A 26,221-nucleotide genomic window follows, 5' to 3' on the forward strand; every position below is an offset into this window, starting at 1 on the left:
TTATTATAAATCTATTATTATTGTGGCTTTAAACCATTCAACCTGAGATAGGACTTGAAATTTCAGAATGTTCAGTTACCAAAATCTTTGGGTTAAATGGTATAAAATTGCATAAGGAGAACTTTTTAATGACATTTTTAAAAAGTAGTGTCCTTGCTTATTACTGACCTATTTGTGTTTTAGGCTCCTGGGAGTGATGAATGCTGCATTTTGTAAGAGAAATCCGGATGGTTAAGATTCATGTTCTGTAATCCCAGAAGAACTATATAGTAACTCAGGAGACAATCTAGTTAAGCAAACAATTTCTTTTAAAATCCAGGAATTGCACCTACGCGTACTCTGGAAATAAACCCCAAATTCAGATCTCAGCTGCAGGGCTTAAAAAACTGGTCCCCAGCAACTAGGAATCAGAGTTACTTCTCCCATCCCCTGCTTTCACCCACTGATCCTCAACTTTGTTTTCAGCCTGCCGTGGGAAACTGCCATCTCCTCGCAATTCAAAACAAAACAAAACATATTATTTTACCAGAATAAAAAAATTATATGTGTGTGTGCATGTGTGTGAAATGTGCATATTTATGTGTGTATGAATATATATACATATATATGTATGTATATATCCATAATGCCTTTATCTAACTAAAAAGTAACAATACTTCTTTAATATTATCAAATATCAAATATTGGAAAGGGTTCTAATTTTCGATTGTCTCACAAATGTCCTTAATTTTTTAAAAAACAAAACAATTTTGCATACCTTTCACTATTCCTGGCCCCTACCCCTACACGATTACATCAGGCTGAAGTCTTCACCATTGAACTTGGGAATCCATCACTGGCAGGAGTAGTGCCAAGGCCAATGAGAAGGTTTTGACTTGAGCCCTTTGACCCTGAGGGCTCCCTCCCAAAATGGAGAACAAATCTTCCCAGTCTCCATTCTTAGGAGACAGAGAAACAAATTTCTGGTGATTTTAGAATAGTCATTTTTATCCATGATTCCAACAATCATGAGTTCAATAATAATAAAGTCAATTCTCAGAGCATCCTGATACGAGCTTAGCAATATTTTAAATGTAAAGAAGAAACATATCTCTTTTTCCCTCTTTTATTCTCTTTCCATTTAATGAGACAGAAGCTAATACTATATTGAATCATTCAACCCCTTAGGGACACCTACCAGCCCTTAGAAAACCTGAAGGAAGATATGGCCCCTCTACACACACACACACACACACACACACACACACACACACACACACACACACACACACGAAGTGCACATACACTGAAGCAAAGAGTACAAATTTTCAGAGGACCTGAGGATCAGGCACCCATGTTTGGCTCCAAAGTAAAAAACCTTCGGCACTTTTGACCTTTGCTGCCCATAAGAGCTGTGGCAGCACATAGGACAGTGTAAGGACTTACTAAGCCAAGCAGAATGTAACCAATAATCTCTCAGCTCAACCTAATATCCACTTCTTGGGAGACTTTTTTGTTATTTGTTCGTCATATTAATTGCATTGTTTTGTTTTCTCCACACGAGACCTATAAGGGATTCATGGTGTGCCTGAGAGGGTTCTAGGTACTTTTGCTGAAACATCTTTGCCACAAGCATTTGCCACAAATATTTGCACTGAATAACTAATTGACCATAAGGCCATTTTGCTATAAAAATGTAAAAATGCAAAATGAAAGAGGGATATTAAAAAGGACAACAAAATTTAAAAAGACTTGATTGCAAAATACAAAATATTTGAATACATTTGAAATGTGTGTAGATTCATAGCAATACTATGCAAATAACTGATGCTATTTTATGGATTGTACTTATGCACTTGTCTTCATTCTATGGGAAATGTGGGTTCAACTCTGTGCCCTCAGAGAGGTCCCTGGGCCTCTCTTTCTCTACCCAATGTAGTATGTTTCAAGACGAGGAACAAACACTTAGGGCAAATCATTGTTATCTGGAAGAAATGTTAATTATTTTAAGACCACCACCACCATGTCTATTAATCACCGTATAAACCATCACGAGGGCTAAGATTTACACACATTATAAAAAGTCTCTTTTTTATAATGTGAGAACTTCATCAATGGAAAAATGAAACCAAACTGACAACTTAGCTTAAATAACATAAGTCTGCCAAAGGTGGTTGATTCCATAATGGAGAAATGAAACCAAACAGCAACAACAGCAAAAACTGTCAACTGTTCTTCCATCTTTTTTATGGTAAAATTGCCTCAGGGCCAATTAGTTATGAGATGAAAATACTTACTGCAAAAAACCTACAGTGAAAATATCAGTCACAGTCTGAGAGCCATAGCAAAAAATCATATTTAGGAAAGTAAGTAAGAAAGTCAAGGCAAAATGCCAGGCTCTCAGATTTTGCTGGTGGATGAAGAAATTTCCGCACACAGTCTGCCGGATAATTTGGCAATCTAGCAAGGGGCTTCAAATTCTGTAATGCCTTGACCTGGCAACACAACTTCCAGAAATTTATCCCAAGGAAATAACTGTGACTGGGCAGCGGATGCACCCAAATGGATAGTCATTAGAAATTAGAAGTAAATTGTCTGATAATGTTGGAAATATTAAGCCAATTAATGTATATCCATTAACAAAATAATATTCATCCCTTTATACTGGTTTGATAAAGGTTAGTGATAATACTGAAATATATGGAAAAGTGATATATGGAAAAGTGAACTCCAAAATAACCTATGCTATATGATTCTATTTGATAATATCTATTTTGATAACATTTCTTAGAATGAAATATACAAAATGGCTAATAGTGATGCCTCTGGATTATAGAATTATGGTGGGTTTTAGATTCTGTCATTTTTCCCTTTGATTCTTGTTTTTTTTAATCTACATTTTTCTATAACAAAAATACATTGCTTGTGTAATAGAGAAAAATTAATAAGTAGGTTCCAAACATGAGTACAGTCTGATGATCTTTATTCATTAAAGTCAATGGTCAAAAGAGACAGAAAAATTTGAAACCCAGAGAGATAGGCACCTGCCAAGCATGAGCATCAACAAGGAGATCGAAACCAAAGCAATACTTACCCCAGCAGAGAAGGGCTTCAAGGCCGAGGCCCCCTCTAGAAAGGAGAAATCTCATGAGCCATAGGTCATGTCAGGGACCAGAGATGCTGCAGGTAAACAGGTCAGGTGACACTGACACCCACACAATCCCTTCATTTTCTCTTTCTACTAAAGTGATTCTTGATATATAAAATCTCTTTATGTAAAGCTGATAATGAAATAAATTCAACTTTGTATAGATTTATAAGAAGTAACTCCAAAAGTCTTAAAGCCTGGGAAAAGAAAATTTTTATTTTCACATCCACATCCCTGCCCTAGTCCAGAGAAAATTGTCACTTGTATAGAGAAGACTCGGCCCTCTCCTGGATAAACAATATTAATAACAGGCTGCAGCTTTGCTGTCAATGGCGTTTTTTTTTTTTAAAGGGATTTTGTTTCATTTGAACTTATTCCTTTGTAAGTTTGAGCACTTTTAACTCAGACACATTAATATTTTAGAATAGGTTTCTTATATTTGTGAGCCTCAATTGATTTTTCTCCTATAACCTATGTTTCTAGTCTTATCTGCCTTTCTACAATGGGCTACAGTGCTCTAACTCTTTCTCCAAAGCACAAATCTCTGCAGACAATCCACAAAGCTATAAATGACACTCTCTTTAAAAAATAAAAAAATAAATAAAAAAAGCAAGAATTCTTCATTTGCATGACTTAAAGACCATTCTGCATGACAATATTATCTGAGTCAAAATTATAGGTACAGTAATCTGACTTACATTTTAAGCTCCCATTTTACTAAGATGGTAAAAAATTCAGTTTTCATTAATTTGAAATTCCTTCATTTTCATTGGTCGTATTTAAGTTTTGGGGAGTTTATATAAAGCCATCACCTTGAATGGTGAGCTCCATGTTTTTTTTCATTATCCACGAAGGTATCCCCCAGGCTGCACCCAGCTGCCCCAATGGGTGAAGGATCCACAACTCTGTGGGTTGAACACATCACTTGGAAATCCTAACATAGTAAGTCAAAGTTGGTAAAAGTTCACCAACTTTGTGTCAATGGTATTCTTCCTCAAACCAAACATCAAGTGGCCTATCCAACCAAGTCTGACGAATTTAGTAAGGGAATCTCTGCCCCAGATGGGAAAAGAAAACATCCCATAGATTCCACAACTAGTATCTATCATTTTCTTTATACAAGTATTTATCCTATATCTTTTTGTAACAAAAAAGCTAGTTATAACTCATCTTTATTCAATTCTCTTATATATTTTTTTCTTTTTATATTTTAGTGTTCTTAAATTACATTCCATGCAGTGTAACTAATTTAGATTTAGCATGTACTTATCCAGCTTTAAGTTGTACTGATATGTACACCATTTTCCCAAATGGATGTGGTTAACACTACGCCCATTATAGTACATCTTCGTGCTTCTTCTCTCCTGTCAATCCACTCTGTAGTAGATGTTCAATAAATGGGCCATCATGCAATTCCTTTGTGATGATGGCAGCAGTAGAGCATGCAATCAAGAGCATAGGCTCTGGATTCCAAGTGCTGGATTTGAATACCAGCTCTACCTCATACTGACAGGGTAATCTTGAGCAAATTGTCTATGTTATTCATGCCTTAGTTTCCTCTTTTGGAGAATGGGGTAATAATAGTTCCTGTCACATAGAGTTGTTTAAAGGATTAATGACATAAAACACATAGAAAATTACGTGGCACATGTGTAGGCCATTTTTAAGATTTTCATTAAATCAGGTCATAAAGCAGACTGTTCTAAAGCGAATCATGTTTTCTCATACTATATGAGTACTATACACTGATAATGTTTTTTTGGTTTGGGGGAAGGAGATTTTTTTATGTTTGTTTGTACAAGGACTAGCATCAAATGACTAGTTGCTAGAACAGCAAATTTCCATTGAAACAAAAATAAGGCAAATATAAACATTTGTAATTAATCAAAATAGTAATGTGACTCAAATTCCATATTACCACACCAACCAAACCTCTATTTCTTAAAGCTTCATTTTAAGAAATCTTATCCCAATACCCACTCTCACTAGATGACAATGCCCATATATACAAGAGTGTCTAAATATAAAAATAAAAAGACCCATATAAAAGAAAAGTCAAATAATGGTGCATGTCTCTTTTAGCAGCACACCTCCAGAGGGCAATCTTCATGTATTTTCTATAGCGTTTACTACCACATGAGGAGGGCTTACCATTTTGACAAAGACCCTAAGGAATTATAATTTGCAAGATATAGTCCTTTAATATTCTGGATACTGACTCTTTTAGGTTTGCAAGATACAATGTTGGGGTTTTTTCTTCTGAAACCTCCTATGAAAAAGTCACCAATCAGAGTCAAGCAAGTGCTCCTTAGCCAGGTAACTATGTGTGTGTTGATTTAAAATCTTCCCAAAGATAACCTTGTCTGCCGTGAAGAGGCCTTCTGAGCCGTAGGCATTTCATTTATCATCCTTAGCTTTTGTTGAAAAAAATTTAGCTGTTCACCTCTCTCTAAAGATCAAATCCACTGTGTTCAAGACAAATTGCTTCCTTCTTAGAGCTTTAAAAAAATATATTTACTTCTAAGTCCTAATGAAGATATATTACTTCAAAAGCCACAAAATAGAGATCCCAGATACAGCTTTTGAGTGAATCCCAAGAAAGGTCAGTTAGGTTATAAGGCATAAGAGGTTTCTGCTGCCTTGAATCAATCCCTTAAAGTGTTCCTCCAAGCTCTCTGCAGTCTGTGCTAACCAGGAGCCTTGCAGGGTCAAGGAAGGGCCATCCAGTAGAAATGGCTTGCATCTCTTATACAGTAGAACAATGACATGATTTTTTTCCTCTCAAAGGAGAATTCTACATGCCTTTCAAATACTGTGTTCAGAGGGGAAGACCAAAATGGCAGCAGAAAATGCTTTCCACAAAATTTGGAATAATAATTCTCTTTACCTGAGTCCTTCAAAGGCAAGTGGCTAAGAATAATCTCCCAGACAAGGAGAAACTTAGAGAGACATCAAGGTCCAGAAGAGCTCAAACCTCTACTCAATCGAGTACAAAGACACCGCTTTAAAGAGCAGATACCAGCTCCTTCTTTTCTTCCAGAACCTCACAGTGGTGTACATCCTAGTCAGAAGTCTTCACAGCATCTTTATGAAAAAGTGAGGGGGAAGTGAAGTATGGAGATGCTGAGAGACTTTCAAAAGACCACTCAGCAAGACAGTGTCAGATAAGGAAAACAGTTTTCTTAATTCTGATAGCTACATTTCATTTTATCCAACACAAGAACTGATCTTGGGTGCCAAAATACTGGATGACCACAAATTTTTCTGTAGATAACATGATACTATATAGAGAGAACCCAAGAGTCCACCAAAAAAACTGTTAGAATTGATCAATGAATTCAGTAGAGTAGCAGGATATGATCAGAAATTGGTTGCATTCTTATACACCAATAATGAACTATCAGAAAGAGAAATTAAGAAAACAATCTCATTTATAATTGCATCGAACATAATAAAATACCTGGGAATCAAATTAACCAAGGAGGTAAAACCTGGTCTCAGAAAAGTATAAGTCATTGAAAAAAGAAATCAAAGAAGATACAAATACATGGAAGTGTATACTGTGCTCATGGGTAGGAAAAATCAACATCATTAAAATGTTCATACTATCTATAGATTCAACGCAATCCCTATCAAAATACCAATGGAATTTTTCAGAATACCATGGCAATCTTGAGAAAGAAGAACAAAGTTGGGGTTATCACACTACCTGATATCAAGCTATATTACAAGTGTTGGTGAGGGTGTAAAGAAAAGGGAACCTTCATACACTGTTGGTGAGATTGCAAATTGTTATAGCCACGATGGAAAACAGTTTGGAGGTTCCTCAAAAAATTGAAAATAGAACTACCTTATGACCCAGAAATTCCACTTCTGGGTATTTATCCGAAGAAAATCAAGACACTAACTTGAAAAGATTTATGCATCCCTATGTTCATGGCAGTGCTATTTACAATAGCCAAGATATGGAAGTAAATGGAAGTAACGTAAGTGCCCATCAATAGGCAATAGGATAAAGAAATAGTACATATATTCAATGGAATATTACTGTCATAAAAAAAAAAAAAAGAAAGAAATCTTACCATTTGCAATAACATAGATGGACCTAGAGGGCATTATGCTAAATAAAGTCAGACAGAGAAAGACATACCATATGATTTCACTTATATATGGAATCTAAGGAACAATGCTGTACACCTGAAACTAATATAGAATAATATTGAGTGTCAATTCTAATTGAAAAGTAAAAAATAATTTTTAAAAAAATGGCAAAAAATTAAAGACACAAAGATTGTAAAATAAATAAAGAAAAAAAAATGGCAGCATGACCATTGATCTTTTTCAGCATAAATACATTTACCTTCCTACAAATTAATCTTACTGATTCTTTTCCGTTCCTTCTCTTTCAATTCCAAACTCTTCCTCCTTTCCTTGGCTACCTCTTCAAACCCCAACCCTCCTAAGAAGTTTTATTCTGAATTAGTAAAGTCAATTTGGTAAATTCTAATTTACAAAATGGATTTTGTAAATTTGGAGTAATCAACGCTCTGAACTGGTCTAAGTAATCAACGCTCTGAACTGGTCTTGTCTGCTTGCCCCCTGTAACCTACTATCCACATCATGGCTGAACTTGCCTTCCTAAAATACAGAGAGGATCAGGCCATTCCCCCTTTTTATAATCCTTCTACTGTTCTTTGGGTAAAATCCAAACTCCTTCCCAGGCCCTCACAAAAACTGCCTCTAGCCTAGGTTTCCCACTCCACCTCAGCCTCCATCTCCCTCAGCCTGTAACATAACAGACGTCCTCTAATTTACAAAATCAATTTTGTAAATTCTATTTTCCAGAAGCATCGATTCGATCTTGCATCTGTGGCCAATTTTGTTTTGTGAAAACCTCATAAAAGAATACTTAAAATAATATGAGATAATAGAAGTCTGTTAGTTTCCTCTATCTATTGGAACAGTAGAACCAGACGATAAAAGGAACCATACAGCTGGTAGAGTCCTTAAGAGGCCATTCAAACCATCACCACCATCTTCATAAAGTGACATCCTTAGAGTATGACAATAAGAAGCACTTTGAAAAGCATCCAGAGATAAACTTTAAACACATTCTAAATAAAATTGTTCCTCTGTCTTCTCTGTTCAGTTCAATAATCACATTTCTGCATTCTGTTCTCACAATTTTATTTTCTATTTCTGTTTATCTTTTGAACTTTCTCTGTACTCCTCTTGGTTCTGCATATCCTCCTGTCATCTTGAAATCCCAGACTATCCACTAGGTTTCAGTAAGGGCCTGAATATGAAAAAGAACATTTTTCTAAGCTCCCACATACTATATTCTTAACTGGGCATATGAGATGATTTTTCCCAAAATATCCAAAAGCCTACTAGCAAATAAATATTGTTAACATCTCAGTGTACTATATTTTCTGTGTTTCTTCTATGTAGACATATAGACAAAGAGATGATAGATTCATAGATGATAGATAGATAGATAGACAGACAGACAGACAGACAGGTAGATATAGATTCAGAACATTATTGCTCATGTTTTTATAAACTTTTTCATTCAACAATATCTTTTGGACATCTTTCTATATCATTGAAATAGATCGACATTATTATTTTCAAGCTCTTATAGCATTCCATCATTCGCACACAATAATTTATTTAAACCCAGGATAAATTCTGACTTCTGAGATATTGCTTCCTTAGACCAGTTCAGAGCGTTGATTACTCCAACAATTCCTAACTGGCCTTCTTGTCTGCTTGCCCCCTGTAACCTACTATCCACATCATGGCTGAACTTGCCTTCCTAAAATACAGAGAGGATCAGGCCATTCCCCCTTTTTATAATCCTTCTACTGTTCTTTGGGTAAAATCCAAACTCCTTCCCAGGCCTTCACAAAAACTGGCTCTAGCCTAAGTTTCCCACTCCACCTCAGCCTCCATCTATCTCCCTCAGCCTGTAACATAACAGACATCTCACCATTTCCTGCTTATTCTCTGCGCTTTCCATACTACTTGTAATATCCCTTCCCACCTCGTCTGCCTAGCAAATTCCCACTCCTCGTTTATGATCCTCCTCTGTGGCCTTCCATACCACTAGGAGTTAGTAGCTTACTTTTCTCTGTGTGTGAAGCCTTTTCTATATTGATATATGATGGCACTTATCACATTGAGCAATAATTTTTTATGTTCATGTCTATCTCTCCCACAATTCTAGCTTTATCCCTAATGTTTTATACAGTAATAGCCACTCAATAAATGTTTGTTGAGGTGAATTCAATTCCTCAATCCATAGACCAGGCCTGCAACAAGATGAGACAAGGCGTTCGGTTCAGCTTAAATTCTGGTTCCCAAGGATAAACTGTACTTCCTAATTCATCAGCAGCAATTGAAAATGCTAATCTATTTTTCTCTCTCTAACTTCCAGCTTCAAGGTAACACCCCAGATATGCAGGGGATAGAGTCTTAAGGATAATATCATTGATATTCTTTCAACTCTTTCTACTGATAGGAGGAAACAATAGATTCGGACATTATGTACAACATTCTATTACAGTCTGCAAACCTCCTGGAAGAGGCAGCAATTGTAAGAGCAGTCAGTACTGTTAGAGAAAACAGGAAAAGTCTGCCAACAACATACAACTAACATGTAGATGTGAATTTTAGCAAATGTGAAATATTTCATTAATTTTACCAGTTTACTTCCTTTTTTTCCTTCCTCTTCCATGAAAGAATACACAACTTTCTGCTGAACAGAATCAAGCAAGAAATATCAAATGACATTATCTTAGAAAGTGTCTCCAGGAAATAGAAGAGAGAGTGAGAGAAAGTTGTCTAGATAACATTGGCTTCAAGCCATCACTGGCAAAATTCTTAATCTTTTTTAGTAAACCTAGTTAAGTCTTTTCTTCCCTCCTTTCTTTGGAGAAAGATCCTCTCCCTCAAACTTAGAAAATTACCTTGAAACTGATGACTCAGGTCCTCTGGCTACTGATAAGGATCATTGAAACTCAGCATTCTCCTTATCCTCCTTGGCCCATTATAAGGCAGGAATGGCTTTAAGCCAAAACAGGGCCCTTAGAGTCCGAGAAGGGAGAGGACCTTTAACCCAAGTTTACTTTCTTTCTTTTATGAAATATATTAACCAAGCCTGTTTTCCTTTACTCGCTTGATAGACAAATCAATAATAGAAACATAACTAGATATATGATTCACATAACAAGTTTGTATCTTTTTCTTTGTCTAGGGACAGAGGCGACATTTCAGCAAGATCCCCAAGACCCCATCCTAAGGCAGGGAGGGAAAAAGCTCCATGAAAACCCAGTAGGCAGGGACAATGACCTTCCTCAGCAGGATAGAAAAAGAGACCTCCCATCCCTCAACATCCACACTAATAAAAAGGGGGTTCATGCCTCTTAGAAAAGGGTTAGGCAGGGAAATTAGATGGGGGGTTTCCGGCCACCAGCAAAACACTGAGGTCACCCTATTCTAGAAAGGTATGCCCACAATTAAGCAAGCCAGAAGGCATTTTGGGGCTAAAAGTAACTCATATAAGGAAACAAATAAGCAGATAGTTTCAGCCAGTCACTCACACCTGCGCAAAGAAGACCCCAACGACCTTCAATTCACCTGGGCCTCATTATATCATCATTATCATAAGATGCATACGCCTGAAGTTCATTAATATCATTATAACAGACTGAATTCTGGGAACAAACATGTGCAGAAAGCAAACAATGAGTCACTGAGTCCTGTCCATCTTAGTTGTCAGTCAGAAAGCCCACTCCTCTAAGAAAAGTAACACCCACTGCAAATGGGAATAAAAATCCCAAACAAAGGCTCTGTTAGTGGGACCTTGAGAACTTTGAGCTGTTCTTCTGCTCGCCTGCTTCCGCAACTGGAAGAGTACTGTTGCCTTACTTTCCCTTTTAATAAAGCTATTCTTTTCTGCTGTACTTCAGTGTCTTGCTCGGTTCTCTGTTCAAAACATCAAGATCCTGGACAACGCGCCGAGAGGGGAACCCCACTCTCCAGTAACAATATCAATGTGAGTTTTACAGTTTCCTTTTAGGGTTTTTTGGCTTACTGGAGCATGATGATTCTTTTTTCAATAACATACAGTCCTCTAGCACTGCAATACTAATCGTCCTGTGTTTTGCTTTGTTTTGTATTGTTTTCATTCTGTTTCTGACTGCCACTGATTTATTGAACATTTGACCTCCTAAGTGTGTTTATATGGAGACTGAAACCCAATAAAATCAAAATCAACACTGCCATGAAGTGGGTCTGAAAAAATAAATGTATGTGGCCAAGTTAACAATTCCTTCCTTAAGAAACCACGAAAGATGCCCAATCTCAGATTTCCCTTCAGTCAAAAAGAACTACTTTTTCTTTATTGCCCCACTTTTTAAAGAACTGTAACAAAGCAATAGAACAGTACATAAATCATAAGTGTACAGCTCAATAAATTTTCACGCAACAAGCCCAGCATTGTCACTAGTACCTAGATCACATGCAGCACCCCAAAAGCTCAAGTGTGTCCACTCACCAACCTATCCCCCTAAATAACTGCTGTTCTGGTCGAACTATAGGTTAGCTTTGTGCTGGCAAGTTTGACTCATGCAGTGTGCTGGCTGGAAAATTACTGCTTGGCTATCGCCCATGGGAACATAACATTCTGACAATTAGCTTTCTGCTTCTGTACCCCTGCTTGCACAACCTACCTGTGGGTTGTCAGTTAGTAAATAGAAGAAAAATAGACTTTTGTGTTAAGACAGAATGAGGAATGGGATTTAGGGCTTAAAAACCCTGCACCTCTACATTTCGGGGCTGCTTAATTTGGGGTCCGCGTACCCCTGGCAGACCCAGCTGGCTGAATAAAGAGTGTGTTTCCTATAACTCACTGATTTCTGGTGGTCCGTGTATCTTTCGGGGGCTGGCGGCTACAACAGCAGCGTGTACTCTTTTGTATCAGGTTTCTTTTGCTCCGAATTATATTGGTGAGATTCATCTTTCACCTTTGTTTTTGCACGTGGCAACAGTTTGTTCATTGTCATTGCTATATAAAATTGCCTTTTTTTTTTTGGTTTCAGGAGCATCTAGACAAACAAGTATTCTGAGGAAAGCATTTTTCCCCTTTTTTATTAAATTTATTTGGGTGACATTGGTTAATAAAATTATATAGGTTTCAAGTATACAATTTAATAATATATCATGTATATATTACATGTGTGTTCACCACCCAAAGTCAAATTTTCCGTCACCATATATTTGACTCTCTTTACCCTCATCTACCTCCCCTCCTCCCGACTTTCCCTCTGGTAACTGCTAGACTGTTGTCTGTCTGAGACACTCAGATTTCAGTGTTAGAACATAAAAGCTTTAGTCAAAAGAGGAAACGGTGAATAAGATGACCTTTTGAAATAGCCTAAAGTCAATTGTTAAGAAGCAGCTGTTTGAGGAAAGAAATGGAATAGTAAAAAAGCCATGAGATAAGCCAGAAAAACAGTCTTGAAAAGAAATGCCTGGAACTGAGTCAGGCATCTTGGTTCAAAAGGGAGTAAAATTCAGCCTTCTGAAAAGGTTTTGATTTAAGCTGTCTTTGCTCTCTTTGGCAAAATCTTTCTTTCTCTGCCTATGCAGTTCTGTCTTCGGAGCCCAGTTGTCTGAAGACAGCACCTCTGTTAGGGACCAGGTCTCACCACACCTCTTCGCACATCATCAATTCCTCACATAAAAAGACATTTACATTCTCTTTCTGCCTTTTTAAACACAGTTTATCAAAAGCTTTCTTTGTAAGTTTTTGATATTTCCATTGCCGTTAACTATCGCTTTATGAAAGTTACTTAAGATACTGAAATTCTTACTAGTGCTTCATAAAACTAACTGCATTTAAAACATAAATTATTTTTATTCTGTTATGAAGGTGTTTATTAGAGCAATTATCAAAAATGGTCCCATAAATACTGATGCCATATTCCAAAAATAAAAATATCTTTTTCTTCCCCCTTAAAAAAGAAACCAATTCACACACACACCCCTTCCACAAGTTTAAAGAAAAATTCATTCGAAGTACATTTATTATGTTTTTTTAAAAGATATTAATTAATTGATTCCAGTGAATTTGGAAAATATTTATTCTGAGAATCTAAATTTTCTCCTACATCTTTCTAATGAATATCTATCTATAGAAGGTTCACTAAACCCATCACAAATTTCAAGGGTCAGGCTTAAAATATTTATCAGGAACAAGAATCGGGGTGTTGTAATATTTACCAGGGTAGTAGTAAGAGAGTAGGAATGATCTGTCAGCTCATGAGTAATATGAATTCCAGTTTTAAAACCAAATCCAGATATAAGAGGACATCCCGAGTTCATTTCACTAAAATACACTATTATAAATTAAAAGTGGTCAGAAATTATTTTAGCTCCTTCCATCAAGAGATTGAGTCTATTTCCCCTATGTGAGTTGCCTTGTGACTGCTTTGACCAAGAGAATGAGGCATAAGTGACATTGTGTGACTGAGCTCAGGATCCCCGAGGTCTTGCAACTTTGTTCTCATCCTTCTGGGCCTGCTGCCTCCATTGGTAAAAGCTTGAGCTAGACTCTGGAGGAGGACATTACGTGGAACAAGGAAAGACAAGCTGTCTCTGCTGAAGTCTCTGACTGTGATAGTTAATAGCTAATTTTAACTTGACTGGCCTAAGAGACACTCAGATAGCTGGTAAAACATTATTTCTGGGTATATCTTTGAGGATGTCTCTGGAAAAGATTAGCATTTGATTTCGTAGACTGACAGGATCTGAGCTCACCAAGATGGATGGGCATCATCTAAACTACTGGAACGAAAAGGCAAAGGAAGGGCAAATTCTCTCTCTTTTTAATCTGGAATGTCCATCTTTTCCTGCCCTCAAACATCAAAGTTCCTGGTTTTCAACCTTCATACTCAGACTGAATTACACCACAGTGTTCCTGGTTCTTCATCTCGTAGACGGCAGATTGTAGAACATCTTGGCCTCCATAACTGTGTGACCCAATTCCTACAATTAATGTGTGTATATGTGTGTGTATATATATCCTTTTGGCTCTGTGTCTCTGGAGAACCCTTACTAAAATTCTGACCAAAAAATTCCCAGAAGACACAAAATGAGGGTGGTTCCAAAGAGTAGTGGTTAGCATGTCTGCTTCACACACACAAGGTCCTGGGTTCAAGCCCCAGCGGAGCCACAGCCCATACACCAGGTGTGCCAGGCCTCGTGCATGTGACATGTGTGTGCCATGTGTGTGCCATGAACGTGCAGGAGAAGACGCCTCGCCTTCAGAGATCCAGTTCTTAAGGAGAGACAGCAACATCTGTAGGTCAAAGGTGGAAGTGGGGAGGGAAAGTTAAAAAAAAACACACACAAAAGGAGTTGAATAGACCCCAGGTATGAGCAGCAAAAGAATGGTCTAGGTGAATCCAGCCCGATTTTATGAACATGTAAATTATTGATTTAAGCCACTAAATCTGAGAGAGGTTTGTTACACAGCAAGAGATAACTGAGACGGGCACCAAGAGCCCATTCATTATTTGACATACCAATTCGGTAAGAAAAATGGACAATATAGTTGGGGTTTTACCCATCAAGTCTCCAACTTTCAATTTCTAGAGCACTATTCTGTCTAGTTTAGGCCCAATTTATTTCTAATTGGGACAATTGTAATTAACTGCTGATATCTGTCTCTGCCCCCACTGCCTCCCATACAATTCTAATTTCCATGTTAACCACAAAAGCATCTAGAACACTAGTTAAAATTCTCCCTCTCACCACTCTTCTCTTCAAACACATTTCTGCCTACAAGATACAATCCTGTGCCCAGCAATCATACCCCTTCATAATGAAGCCGTGCCTGAGGTAAGAGAGGCGGGAGTATTTACCCATGGGCCTCCTTTCCCCAGAGGAGTTGACCACCCCTGTGCTTCCAAACTGGGCATGTGCCATGACCTGACAGCATCCACAGCACTGAAGGAGCATTAGGTGAAGCACCCGAAGGGAGACAGTGTCGACTTAAAGTGAGTGGAAGCCTGCACAACTTCCAGTACAACCACAGCTGAAACCAGAGGGCAGCAAAGCACGTGTGAATGAATGTGCCAGCTGTACCTGCTATGCTGTATCTGGAGATCCATTTCCTCAAGAAGCCTCAAGGAAATATAAAAGATCTCTGGGGAAATGCCAGGCGCCCCCAAGGTGCTTACGTGAACCCTGGATCTCCGTGAAATATTAAATGTTCTCCTTTCAGACTATATTACTTCAGTTAGACTTATCTGTGGCCAGAGTGTTCTTTCTAGGACAAACTTACCACAAGAAAACCAGAAATATCTCCTCTAGAGCCACCTGATGTATGATTATATTTTAAAAGAACAACCAAAGGAGCGTCCATAACTCCCTGTGATCAAAGTTAATGTCATCAGTAATGGGACAAAGTGACACGTGTTTCTTGATCTGATGTGCTGAGAAGAACACAAACATCATTTCTCACTAAAAATATATAACTGAATTTAATCAAGAGGAAAACCCAAATTAAAGGACATTTTAATGTTTTTATATTTAATACATTTTAATAGTGTTCAATACTTTGCAAAAGAGTCAAATCAAGTTTATTTAAAAACAAAGAAAGCCTAAGAGGCGTCACAGATTGGAGACTAAGAAAACATGTTAATTAAATACAATATGAGATTGTGAATTGACTTGCAGACCAGTAAAAGAGCATTAGTAGAACAATGAGAAAATTCAAATAAAATCTATGTATCAGGTAACAGTATTGTATCAATGTTAGTTTTCTGATTTTGATAATTGTACTGTGGTTATATAAGGTGTTACAGCTTGGGTAAACTGGATGAAAAATATATGAAAATTATTGGTATGTTTGCAACTACTTTATAAACCCAAATGACTTTTGTAAGTCTTCAAAATAAAAGTTAGAAAGTTTTCATTATTTAAGTCAATAGGATAGAAGATGATGAACAATAGAAGAGGACCCTTGAAATTAGGCAGATTACAAATGACATCTGCCATATTCAGTTGACTACTGACTGATTAGAGCAATGATTTTCAACACTGGTTTGGGGCCACCTTATCCCACCCATCATACACAAACACTTCCTTGTCTCTGTTTTGATTTTAATGTCATGAAATCCTCAGAAAAATTCAAAGTAGTATTAGTCACAATTCACTCAGATTTAACAGTGTAAAATATCCTGTATAAATACTTTTTACAAAGGGGAAAAGAAGGGGAGGGGAAATCATACAAACAAGAGGCTAATTTCCAAGCAATAGTTCTGAGTGTTAAAATCATCAGCAAAAGCAGAATCACCTGAGAAACGTTCTTAAAAACTGATTCTCAAGGCTCCCATCAAACCTATAGAATCAGGATTCATAGGAGCAGAGTATTTGTACAAGGTCACTGGGTGATTCTGAGACATACCAAGAGAGTTTGAGAACCATCATGTAAGAAAATGACTGGTCTCTGAAACAAGATTCATTAACCACTAGGTGGTGCCAGGATATCAAAGATGGAATTTTCACGTACAGTATGCATTTCTCTTTTCTCTCCTCCACATCTTACACAAACTTTTAGAAAAGGATTACACCGCACCAAAATAAATATGTCACTCAGCATCAGTCTGGCAGTTTTCTCCTTGGATTTATTTTGGCTATAACAGACAGGCTTGTCCTGGGGGACTTTTAGGACAGTGTTTCCCTCTCCTCTTTCCTTTAACATCTACTTTTCTGAGTGCAAATGTTTGAAGAAGGAAATCCACTGGCAGTAGTGGCCTCGTCAGCAGTGAGTGATTGCGTAAGAAAGAATAAGAATGACGTGATGAGTCTCTGAAAGCCATATTTAACCACTCGTAGTTTGGATCCCTGTCCTTTCCTAAAAGCCATGACTTCAAAAATATACCAGAATCATCGGTTTATTTTTTCCTAATTCCCACTGCCTCAGTGCAAAAGTATTTGACATCTCATTTAACAATTTTATCCTTTCTTTTTCTCAGATTTTTGCACGTTAAAAAATCCTATGTGGATGATGATCTCGTTTCAAAATTTTTCTGAAGGGTGCATTTGCTTAAAATCTGCTGAGGGATGTTGTATGTAGCCTTACATCTGTTTAATTATTTTTGAATATATATTGAACAGAAATGGCTGGAAAGCTGATCGAGACAAGTATAATGTATTTATTTTATTAATCCTACAACTATCTGTTGAGCAACTATACACAGCAGGCACTGTGATACATGCTAGCATAGAGACACAGGGTTGAGCAAAACAAACAAGATAGAAGCTCTCATGGATTGCATTCTAGTTGGGAAAACATATGAGGAGAAAAAAAAAACAAATAAATGAACAAAATCATGACAGAGTGACAATTGTTTTTTAAAATAAAGCAAAATGATATGATAGTTTCTGCCCAAGGTGGGATTGTTTTTGATAAGTGGTCAGGGAAGGCATCCCTGAGGAGGTGACATTTTGAGCTGAGAGTGAATGATGACAAGAAAAGCTGGAAGTCCAGCTATCTGAGCAGGGGTAATGTACAAAGATCTAGGATTAGAAATAACCTGCTATGTTGCAAACCAGAAAAAAAAGCCAACATAGGGAAGCATCAGCCAAATGAGGTTGTCAACATGAGCAAAGACCCAGTCAGGGCCATAGATGCAATTTAGAATTTATTTTTAGTGAAATGGGAAATCATCAAGAGGTTTTCAGGAGGAAACATGCTCGATTTTTTTTTTTTTTTTTTTTTTTTTTAAACATCATCTTGGCTCCTGATTGTAGAAGAGACACAAGCTGAGTTTATGAGATGCCCATAGCAGGTTTTCAGGTTGATGAGATGGCTATAGGAGGATTCCAGTTCCTTTACTTGTCTGAAGTAGCACCCAGGTGGTTTATGAGGAGTTAGTTACCTAAGCATTGACGTGTTACATATCTATTCTGTAACACAAATGAAGTGAGAAGTAGGTTTTAAAAGAATTATACACTAATTAGATAATTACATTGCTAACTGTATTTATGACTTCATCTCCAATCATTTTGATTTGTCCACATCATGCAAAATCTCTGAACTTGCATTTCTCTGGCTGTTAATAATAAAGGCAGTAAAATGAGAGTTAATATTTACTAAAGCTTTCACCCATAACTCAAAGTTTCTAAATCAGCAAAAAAGATCTTCACCAGTGATCACAAGAACCTCAGGCTAACTTTCTTTAAAACAATAGCTTCTGGCTTTTCCTAATTTTGTTCTTCAACTATAAGGTTAAGCAGTGAAGATAAACAACAGAGCTTTGCTGAGGGCCTTTTCTCATCACCATTTTGCAGAGAAGAAAACTGGAGTACGCGGACGCTAGACCCTTAGCGTGTCTGAGGGCTCCTAACACATTAGGCATGAGGCAGGATTGGAAGCCAGCTTTGTCTTACACTGAAGATGTCCTACCCCTTCAGTGCAAAACCCTGGAGTGCAGTCAATAGAGCGGTGAGAAGACGGATTTCCATAACAGACCTGAGAAGAGTAAGTGTTGGGTACTGCTATAAGCTTTGTGTGGGGAGGCTAAGAAGGGGACTGGGAAGACTGAAGGGGAGGCTGGGAGGGAGAGGATGTGGGGATATGATGGCAACAGTCTGTAAGCCTACCAAATACGATTTTGAGATCTTTAATAGAGGTCATCTACCCTACCCTATAGCTACTTTTCCTTAATTTATGACAACAGGTCTTTGACGCATATTAGACTACTATCTCAGAAATTCCACTGCACTCCCTATGTTCCCCCTGCTCACTTACTAAAACTAAAGATACTCTCAAAGTTCCATTCATTTAGCTCAAGCAGTTGACTTCAGCTCAAATATAATTGCACCTTACTCTACTAGTAATATAAATATAGGATCGGAAGCAATTAGTTATTGCTGCATAACAAACCATTTCAAAACATATGGGTTTAAAACAATTGTTTATTATTTCTCATGAATCTACAGGTTGGTGGGTAGCCTACTGATCAGACTGAATAGATTTTGGCTGGACTCAGTCATGTGTCGGTAGTCAGATGGCAGATCACCTGGGAGCTGAGTGATCTATGATTGATAGAATGACACAGCTCTACTCCATGTGGTCTCAAGTACAGCAAGCCCTAATTCAGACATGTTGTTATGGTGACCACAGAGAAGCCAGAGAGCGAGCAGAAACATGCAAGGCTTCTTGAGGCCTAGACTCAAAATTGTCACATCACTTCTGCCACACTGTACTGGCCAAAGGAAGTCACAAGGCCAGCCCAAATTAGAGTGTGCAGGGACTACAAAGTTATCTGGCAAAGGATACATAGAGGCCATTAATTTAATTGAAAGCATCAATGCCTCCAACCTAACACAAAATAAAAGAACCAAATTTTATTAAAAGAGTAGGAAATAGGAGATAGAAAATAAAAGTTATTTGCATTCTTAATAATCTCACACATGGAAATCTCTTATTCTATAATCTAGTCTTGAATTCAAGTAAATTATACTCTTCCTTCTCATTTGTAACTCTTCATCTTAGTATTTCCCAAACAAGTAAATCATCTCACATACAGTTTGTTTTGCAATAGTCTTAGATTAAAATTAATTAAATACTTTAAAATATTTAATCATTTGAGTTCAGCTAGTTAGATTTTTGTTCAATACAGAGTAAAAAAAAAAACTTTAATGCATTTTATTATTCTTCTAATTATTGTGCAACTTTAATATTTGCATTAATGACATGGTAGAACAACTAAAATGAAGAAAAAATAAAAAAAGATCAATTTACCCATGAATTTACCTTGTAGCATGACAGGTTTATCATCACTATTTACTGAGCCTTCACAGTGAGGAAAGAACCATGATGAATACAGTATAAAACATGTTTTTTTTTAAAAAAAAAAAAAAGCATATTCTGATTATGAAAGATAAGACATGGATGATAAAATATTTGTAATATCACTTGATAATGAATATCAAAGTTGTTGTGTTGGATATATTTAATTTAAATAATATATAGTCATATATATTTATGAGTAAACTGAAGACCATTTAGGGAGAATTAGGGAAGCACATACTCACTATCTTCTAAAGTGAACAAAGACATCAAGATTGGACTGAGACATAGGTCATCATGAATGAGGGGTCATTGAAAATGACCCCACACTGACATCAAGATAAGATGAAGCTCTTGAGGTGAAGAGATAATATTATGTTGGGACTCAAAATGACCATCAAATGACCATAGAATGCCTCTGTGGTCACTTGCTGACCCACAGATGTAGGTTTCAGGTATCCCTACAAGCAGACGTTAAAAGAGAAACCTTCAGAAGAGCAGGCCATTTGGCTCAAAGGGCTGTCATTGGCCAGATTAGGAGTCAACTTGAAGTTCCTCCCTGGTACTCCCCAGAGATTCTGGAAGATCAGCTGGCCTCTAGAAGATGTGGAGAAGACAGAAGGCCCTGCCAGCAAAGGGGAGCATCCAGCAGACATTCCAAGCACAGCTCATGACCTGGAAGAATGTGCTCCTGGGGACAGAAGTGAAAATGGATCCACACCTGAAATCGTAAGTGACAGGTCTCGGACCTAGGAAAAAAGTTGAGAGTAGAGCACTGCCTCTTTGCTATATAAAAGGTCTTTTCTGTATCTCAAAGATAGAAAGTCTCCACATGGAAGAGGTCTTTGGTTGTCCAATGGGGGCATTTTCATTGTTTATCATCAAGGGTATGAAAAACAAGAGTAATCCCATATGCTTTATTGCACTCTGGAACCTGATACGAGTGCATTTTGCTTATAGGTTCATTGCATAAAAGAACAGGCAGGGTTTGAGGTTTTCATGTTATTCAAGCTGAAGAAAAAGAACTGAAGCAGAGAAAGACAATGAGTAATGCTAGCAAAGTTTCGAAAAGCACGATTGCAATCTATGACTCAATTTGTTCAGGAGAATTCTGTATTTCCCAGTTATGGGGAAATGGAATTATAACACACTTTCACTGTCACACTTGCCGTGTCAACTCTTTAAGTTTTGGTTTTAAGTTCCTCTTCATCTAGAAAGATAGGTTTGGTTTCAGGTTCAATTTCTTTGACTTCCTTGTAAACAGACACTATGGGTTAGGCTTTTGGTTTTTTAGTTTTTGCTTTGTTTTCTGGTTTAAATTTTGTAAAACTACTAGCAGAGTACCAGGTATATAGAGAGGCATTTTTTTTTAATCTTTTAGAATTACAACTACAATTGCTTAAATATCTCTCAATGAATCTTATCTTCCAAAGAAAGAGAATTTTATTGGAAGGTTATTAGACTTAGCCAAGACCAGGCACAATAAAGAGAAGGTCTCCAGAAAGATATTTGAAGGCATAACCATAAGAACATATGAACGCTGTGAAGGCAAACACTGTGTGTGAGGTGTGATGGGAACAGAAAACATAATATTAAATGTAAATGGGCTAAGAAAACTAAGAACTATGAGCTTCGTTTTTCTTTCGGGGAGACTGTGTATAATAGTAGAAAGACACAGAGCTTTCCACTATTCTACAGACCTGCCTTTGAATCCAGCTCTGTAGCTGTTTAACTGAATGTGTGGACAGGAAAAGAGACAAGTTCTCTTGAGTTGGGTTTTCTTGTCTCCAGAATGGTGAGAAATAGACTTATTTTCCTAGCATTATTAAGAGGATTAAATAAGTTTCTATATGTAAAGTGCCAGGCATAGAGATATTACAGACACACACAAAATAAGTTCCCTTCCACTCTTTCTCTTCCTCCCTGAAAACCTAACAAGAAACACTGGAATACCGTTTCTCAGAGAAACAACCGATGTCTCCAAAGCCCCCATGATGGCCCAACCCAATCACCAAATCCCACACAACTTACAGAGTTTTCACAGGTGCACAGGGCAGATGTAGAATTCAAACCCTGGTTTACCAGAAATTTCAAAGTAACTTCTGACCTGTCTGGCCTAAATGCTCATGTGTCTGTGGAAGAGTTGGTAAGTATCTGTATTTGTGTTTCAGTCTCAGCTTTGTCACTCACAAGCTGTGAGACATGGGAAGAGTTCATTAAACTCTCTGAGCCTCAGCTTCTCTTCTGCAAAATGAGATGATAACTCCTTTATGGAATCATTTCCAGCCTTTTGCACAAGCAGGTTAAGAAGCCTACCGTTATCACCACAAATGTGGTGACCTTTAAAAAACTCAGCCAAATTGGCACCCAATTGGTCATCATCTGAATTTTTGCTAACTAGTAAAGAATTGTTCATTTGTTTATTAGCCATGCGTATTTCTTCTTCCACAAATTTCATGCTTATGACCTGACTCACATCTTAAAAGATCCTACGAGATAAAGTCTCAAGACTAAATTATCACAGACAGCATCACTTCAGTCACCTATTCTGAATTTGTCCCAGCCTCATTGCTCCTCACTGATTTAAAAAATTGCACGATGAATGTTAAATTGAAGAAATGTAATCAACAATAACATAGAAACACATTAGTATATGAATCCTTCTCTCTCCCTGTATTTAAGAGATGATAGTTTGTGCTCTTCTAAATGCCTGAAGATTTTGTAGAGAATCATCCTTATTAGTCTTTTTTGTTAATACCATTGTTACAAACAGGTGAAATAAACTACCACTTAAAAATGTAATTTCAGGATTATCAAAAGAAAAAAGGGAAAATACCAAAAATCCTGGCCCTGGACTTATATAGACGTTTATAAAAAAAGATAAAAGCACATGTCTTCGAAAGTAAAAGTGATGATCAAATTCACCAAATTGTGAATAAGTTTCTAATTATATTGTTAAAAATAATTAGTTAGCCAGAAGTAAACCCTAACATTTATTGTCAATTCACTTTCAACAAAAGGGACAAGACAATTCAATAGGAAAAAAATAATCTTTTCAACAATAGTGCCAGAAGAACTGGCAAAAGAGTGAAGTGCCAGGACAACACGCAAAAGAATGAAGTTGGACCCGCACCTCAAACACACAGAACAATGAACTCGAAGCGGATCAAAGGCCTTAGACTTATATAAATGCTAATACTATAAAACTCTTGAAACATTGGAGAAAATCTTCATGACTTTGGGTTAGGCAATTATTTTTTAGGTAAAATACCACAAGCACATGTGATAAAAAAAAAGACGATAAATTGGATATTATCAAAATTAAAAATTTTTGTGCTTCAAAAAACATCATCAAGAAAGTGAAGAAACAACCTACAGAATGAAAGAAAATATTTGCAAATCGTATATCTGATAAGGGACTTGTATCCAAAATAAATAAAGGATACAACTCAATAATAAAAAGTCAAATAACCCAATTTGGAAATGGGCAAAGGATTAGAATAGATTTCTCTCCAAAAGGTATATTAATGGTTAGTAAGCACAAAAAAGATGATCAATAGTATTAGTATTGAGAAAATGCGAATCTAAAACAGAATGCAATACCATTCCTTAGCCACTAAAATGGCTATAATCAATAAGAAAAAATAAATAAAACAATGTGTTGGTAAGCATATAGAGAAACCGGAACCCTCATCCACTGTTGGTTAGAAGGTAAAATGTTGCAGTAACTTTGGAAAACAATTTGGCAGTTCTTCAAAAAGTTTAACATAGCAACATCGTTTTTATGTATAAAACCAAGATAATTTAAAATACATGCCCACACAAAATTTGTATCACAGATTTCCATAGCAGCCTTATTCATAATATCCAAAAAAATGGAAATAATCCAAATAACCATCAGCTAAAGAATGGATAAATAAAATGTAGCATACTCATACAATAGAATATTATTTGATCATATAAAGGAATGAAGTACCTATACATGCTACAACATGGATGACCCTTGAAAACATTATGCTAACTGAAAGAAGCCAGTCATAAAAGATCATATATAGTATGACTCCATTTATATGAAATATCCAGAATACTTTCTCTATATATAGATGAGATATAAAATGTCTTGTCTATATAGACAAAAAAAGCACATTAGTGGATTAGTGGTTGCCCAGGGCAGAAAAGGGGGGAAGAAGGAGGATGAAGGGTAACTCATAACAAGTGTATAAGATTTCCTTTTGTAGCTATGAAAATGTTCCAAAATTGGATGATGCTGGCAGTTGCATAACTCTGTAAATATACTAAAAACCACTACATCATACACTTTAAACAGTGAGTTTTATGTTATATAAATACCTTAAGCTGTGTTTAAAACTTTTAAAAATTTACTTTAGATAAGTCCTTATGTTTTTATTATAAATGGTGGTCATAATAATTGTAACAACTTACTGAGTGCTTATTATGTACCAGGAAATATTCAAAGCCTTTGCAAGTATTAACTAATTTTCTTTCCCAACAAATGTATTAGGTAAATATTATTATTTTTTCCATTTTACAGATTAGAAAACTAAAACTATTAAGTGGCATCGTAAAAATTCAAACATAGAATCGGTGTTTTCAAATAAAATATGTACTCGCCCTGGAATCCAATAGCAAAATATGGGGAGGAAATCCCTGAATGTCAGAGAATTGGGGAAATTTTGAAACATCATAATTAATGACAGAGCCTAAAAAAGTTAATGCCTACAAGAAAAAGAAAATTTGTTACTTCACGCAATACCAGGGGAAGATGAAAGGTTCTATGTAGATTATGTGATTGTGTCCCTCTCTTGTCCTGTATAAAGATAATATTAAACACAGATGGGCTATTATTGTGAGTCCCTGGTATGTTTTCATCCTCCCGTGAGTTACAGAAGGACTTCTATAGAGCAGCACCATGTGAAAAGCAGCCAGATTGCTGGGCCAGGAGTGAAGAGAAAAAGAGGAAGGCAGACCAAGCTCTGCCAATTATTACTTATGTGACTTTGGGTCGGTCATCTAACCCTCTGGGCATAAATGATAGATCCATAACATGAAGTATCTTTATCAGATGCTTCCTAGGGTCCCTATTTGTTTTAAAATTTCATCTACCATCATTAGTTTCTACACTAATCTCAAAAATATCTTGCCCAGTGTTATGTTTGCTCCCAAACAAATCTTCCTCAAACCTATTTCGTGGAATTCTCCAAACATATCTTTTCTGCTTCTCTATCAACTACTCTGTCCCCTGGATTTCCAGCTGGGAAAGAGGAAGAGAGAACTGAAAAGATGTGTCTGTTTGTTCCTTACTTTGAATGGTAAGACCCCTTGAACATAATAAAAATCCATTTAGATGTATTTCCAGTATTACCAACCTCTTTTGACAGTCCTTTAGAGTAGAACATAATTTTGATGACGCTAAAATGTTTGTTGTGATTATCTCTGGGAGCTGAGAATGACAGATGATTTTGTAATTTTCTTCTTTATATTTTATGTATTTTGTTTTATAAACAAAAAAAGTATATTTTAAAAACCCTATGACACTACATTTTAAATGTAGTTAATGCCACTGAACTGTGCATTTTAAAACAATGAAGATGGTAAGTTTCATGTTATGTATATTTTTCCTTATGGGTACATTAAAATCATGTAATACTTATAAATACTTTTCTGGACCTAATCACCAATTTGTATAAAAGCAAACAGAGGCAGATCATAACTACTATACAATTTGTCAGATTATAATGCTATTTAAATCAAAGAATACAATTATTTAAATCTGGTAACTCTGGGGCCAAATTCATACATTTTACCAAACACTAAAGTTGGATGTTTAAATATTTATAGTGGTGTGAGCAAGTCTGCGCGTACTGGCTCAAAAGAGCTAATTACCGGCATCTCTTCCCAAAGCTTTGTTCATTGGCATCACACTGGTAGCTGAAAATCAGCCATCGTGGGAGTATTTATACTCTGGAAATTGTCAAATGCTATAAATCAGAGCTCGCCATGGCACCCCCTTCCCCAGAAAACCAGTTTACCAGCACATCATTGTTTAAATAACTTTATCAATTGACAGAAATTTACACTAACCGAATGTTTAAAATCAACTGTCTCAAATCATTTTATAAATTTAAATCAATGCAATTGAGAGCAGTGAAAAGACTTGCCCAAGTGAGTAGAAGGGCTAGAATAAGAACTTGAGTTTTCAAATC

General features: G+C 36.6%; 1 protein-coding gene across 1 annotated transcript in view; it reads left to right on the forward strand.

The window, feature by feature from the left end:
* The first annotated feature begins 20,586 nt into the window (after positions 1-20,586).
* The window catches only part of GRAMD2B (GRAM domain containing 2B), a 111,241-nt gene continuing 105,606 nt past the window's right edge, over positions 20,587-26,221 (forward strand). The window contains exon 1 of the mRNA XM_025047796.1: positions 20,587-20,726. Within this exon, the coding sequence (XP_024903564.1) occupies positions 20,602-20,726 (125 nt within the window). The 5' untranslated portion in view covers positions 20,587-20,601. The remainder of the gene's footprint in view (positions 20,727-26,221) is intronic.

This window comes from Pteropus alecto, unplaced genomic scaffold, assembly GCF_000325575.1.
Source record: "Pteropus alecto unplaced genomic scaffold, ASM32557v1 scaffold20, whole genome shotgun sequence".
Classification (NCBI taxonomy): domain Eukaryota; kingdom Metazoa; phylum Chordata; class Mammalia; order Chiroptera; family Pteropodidae; genus Pteropus; species Pteropus alecto.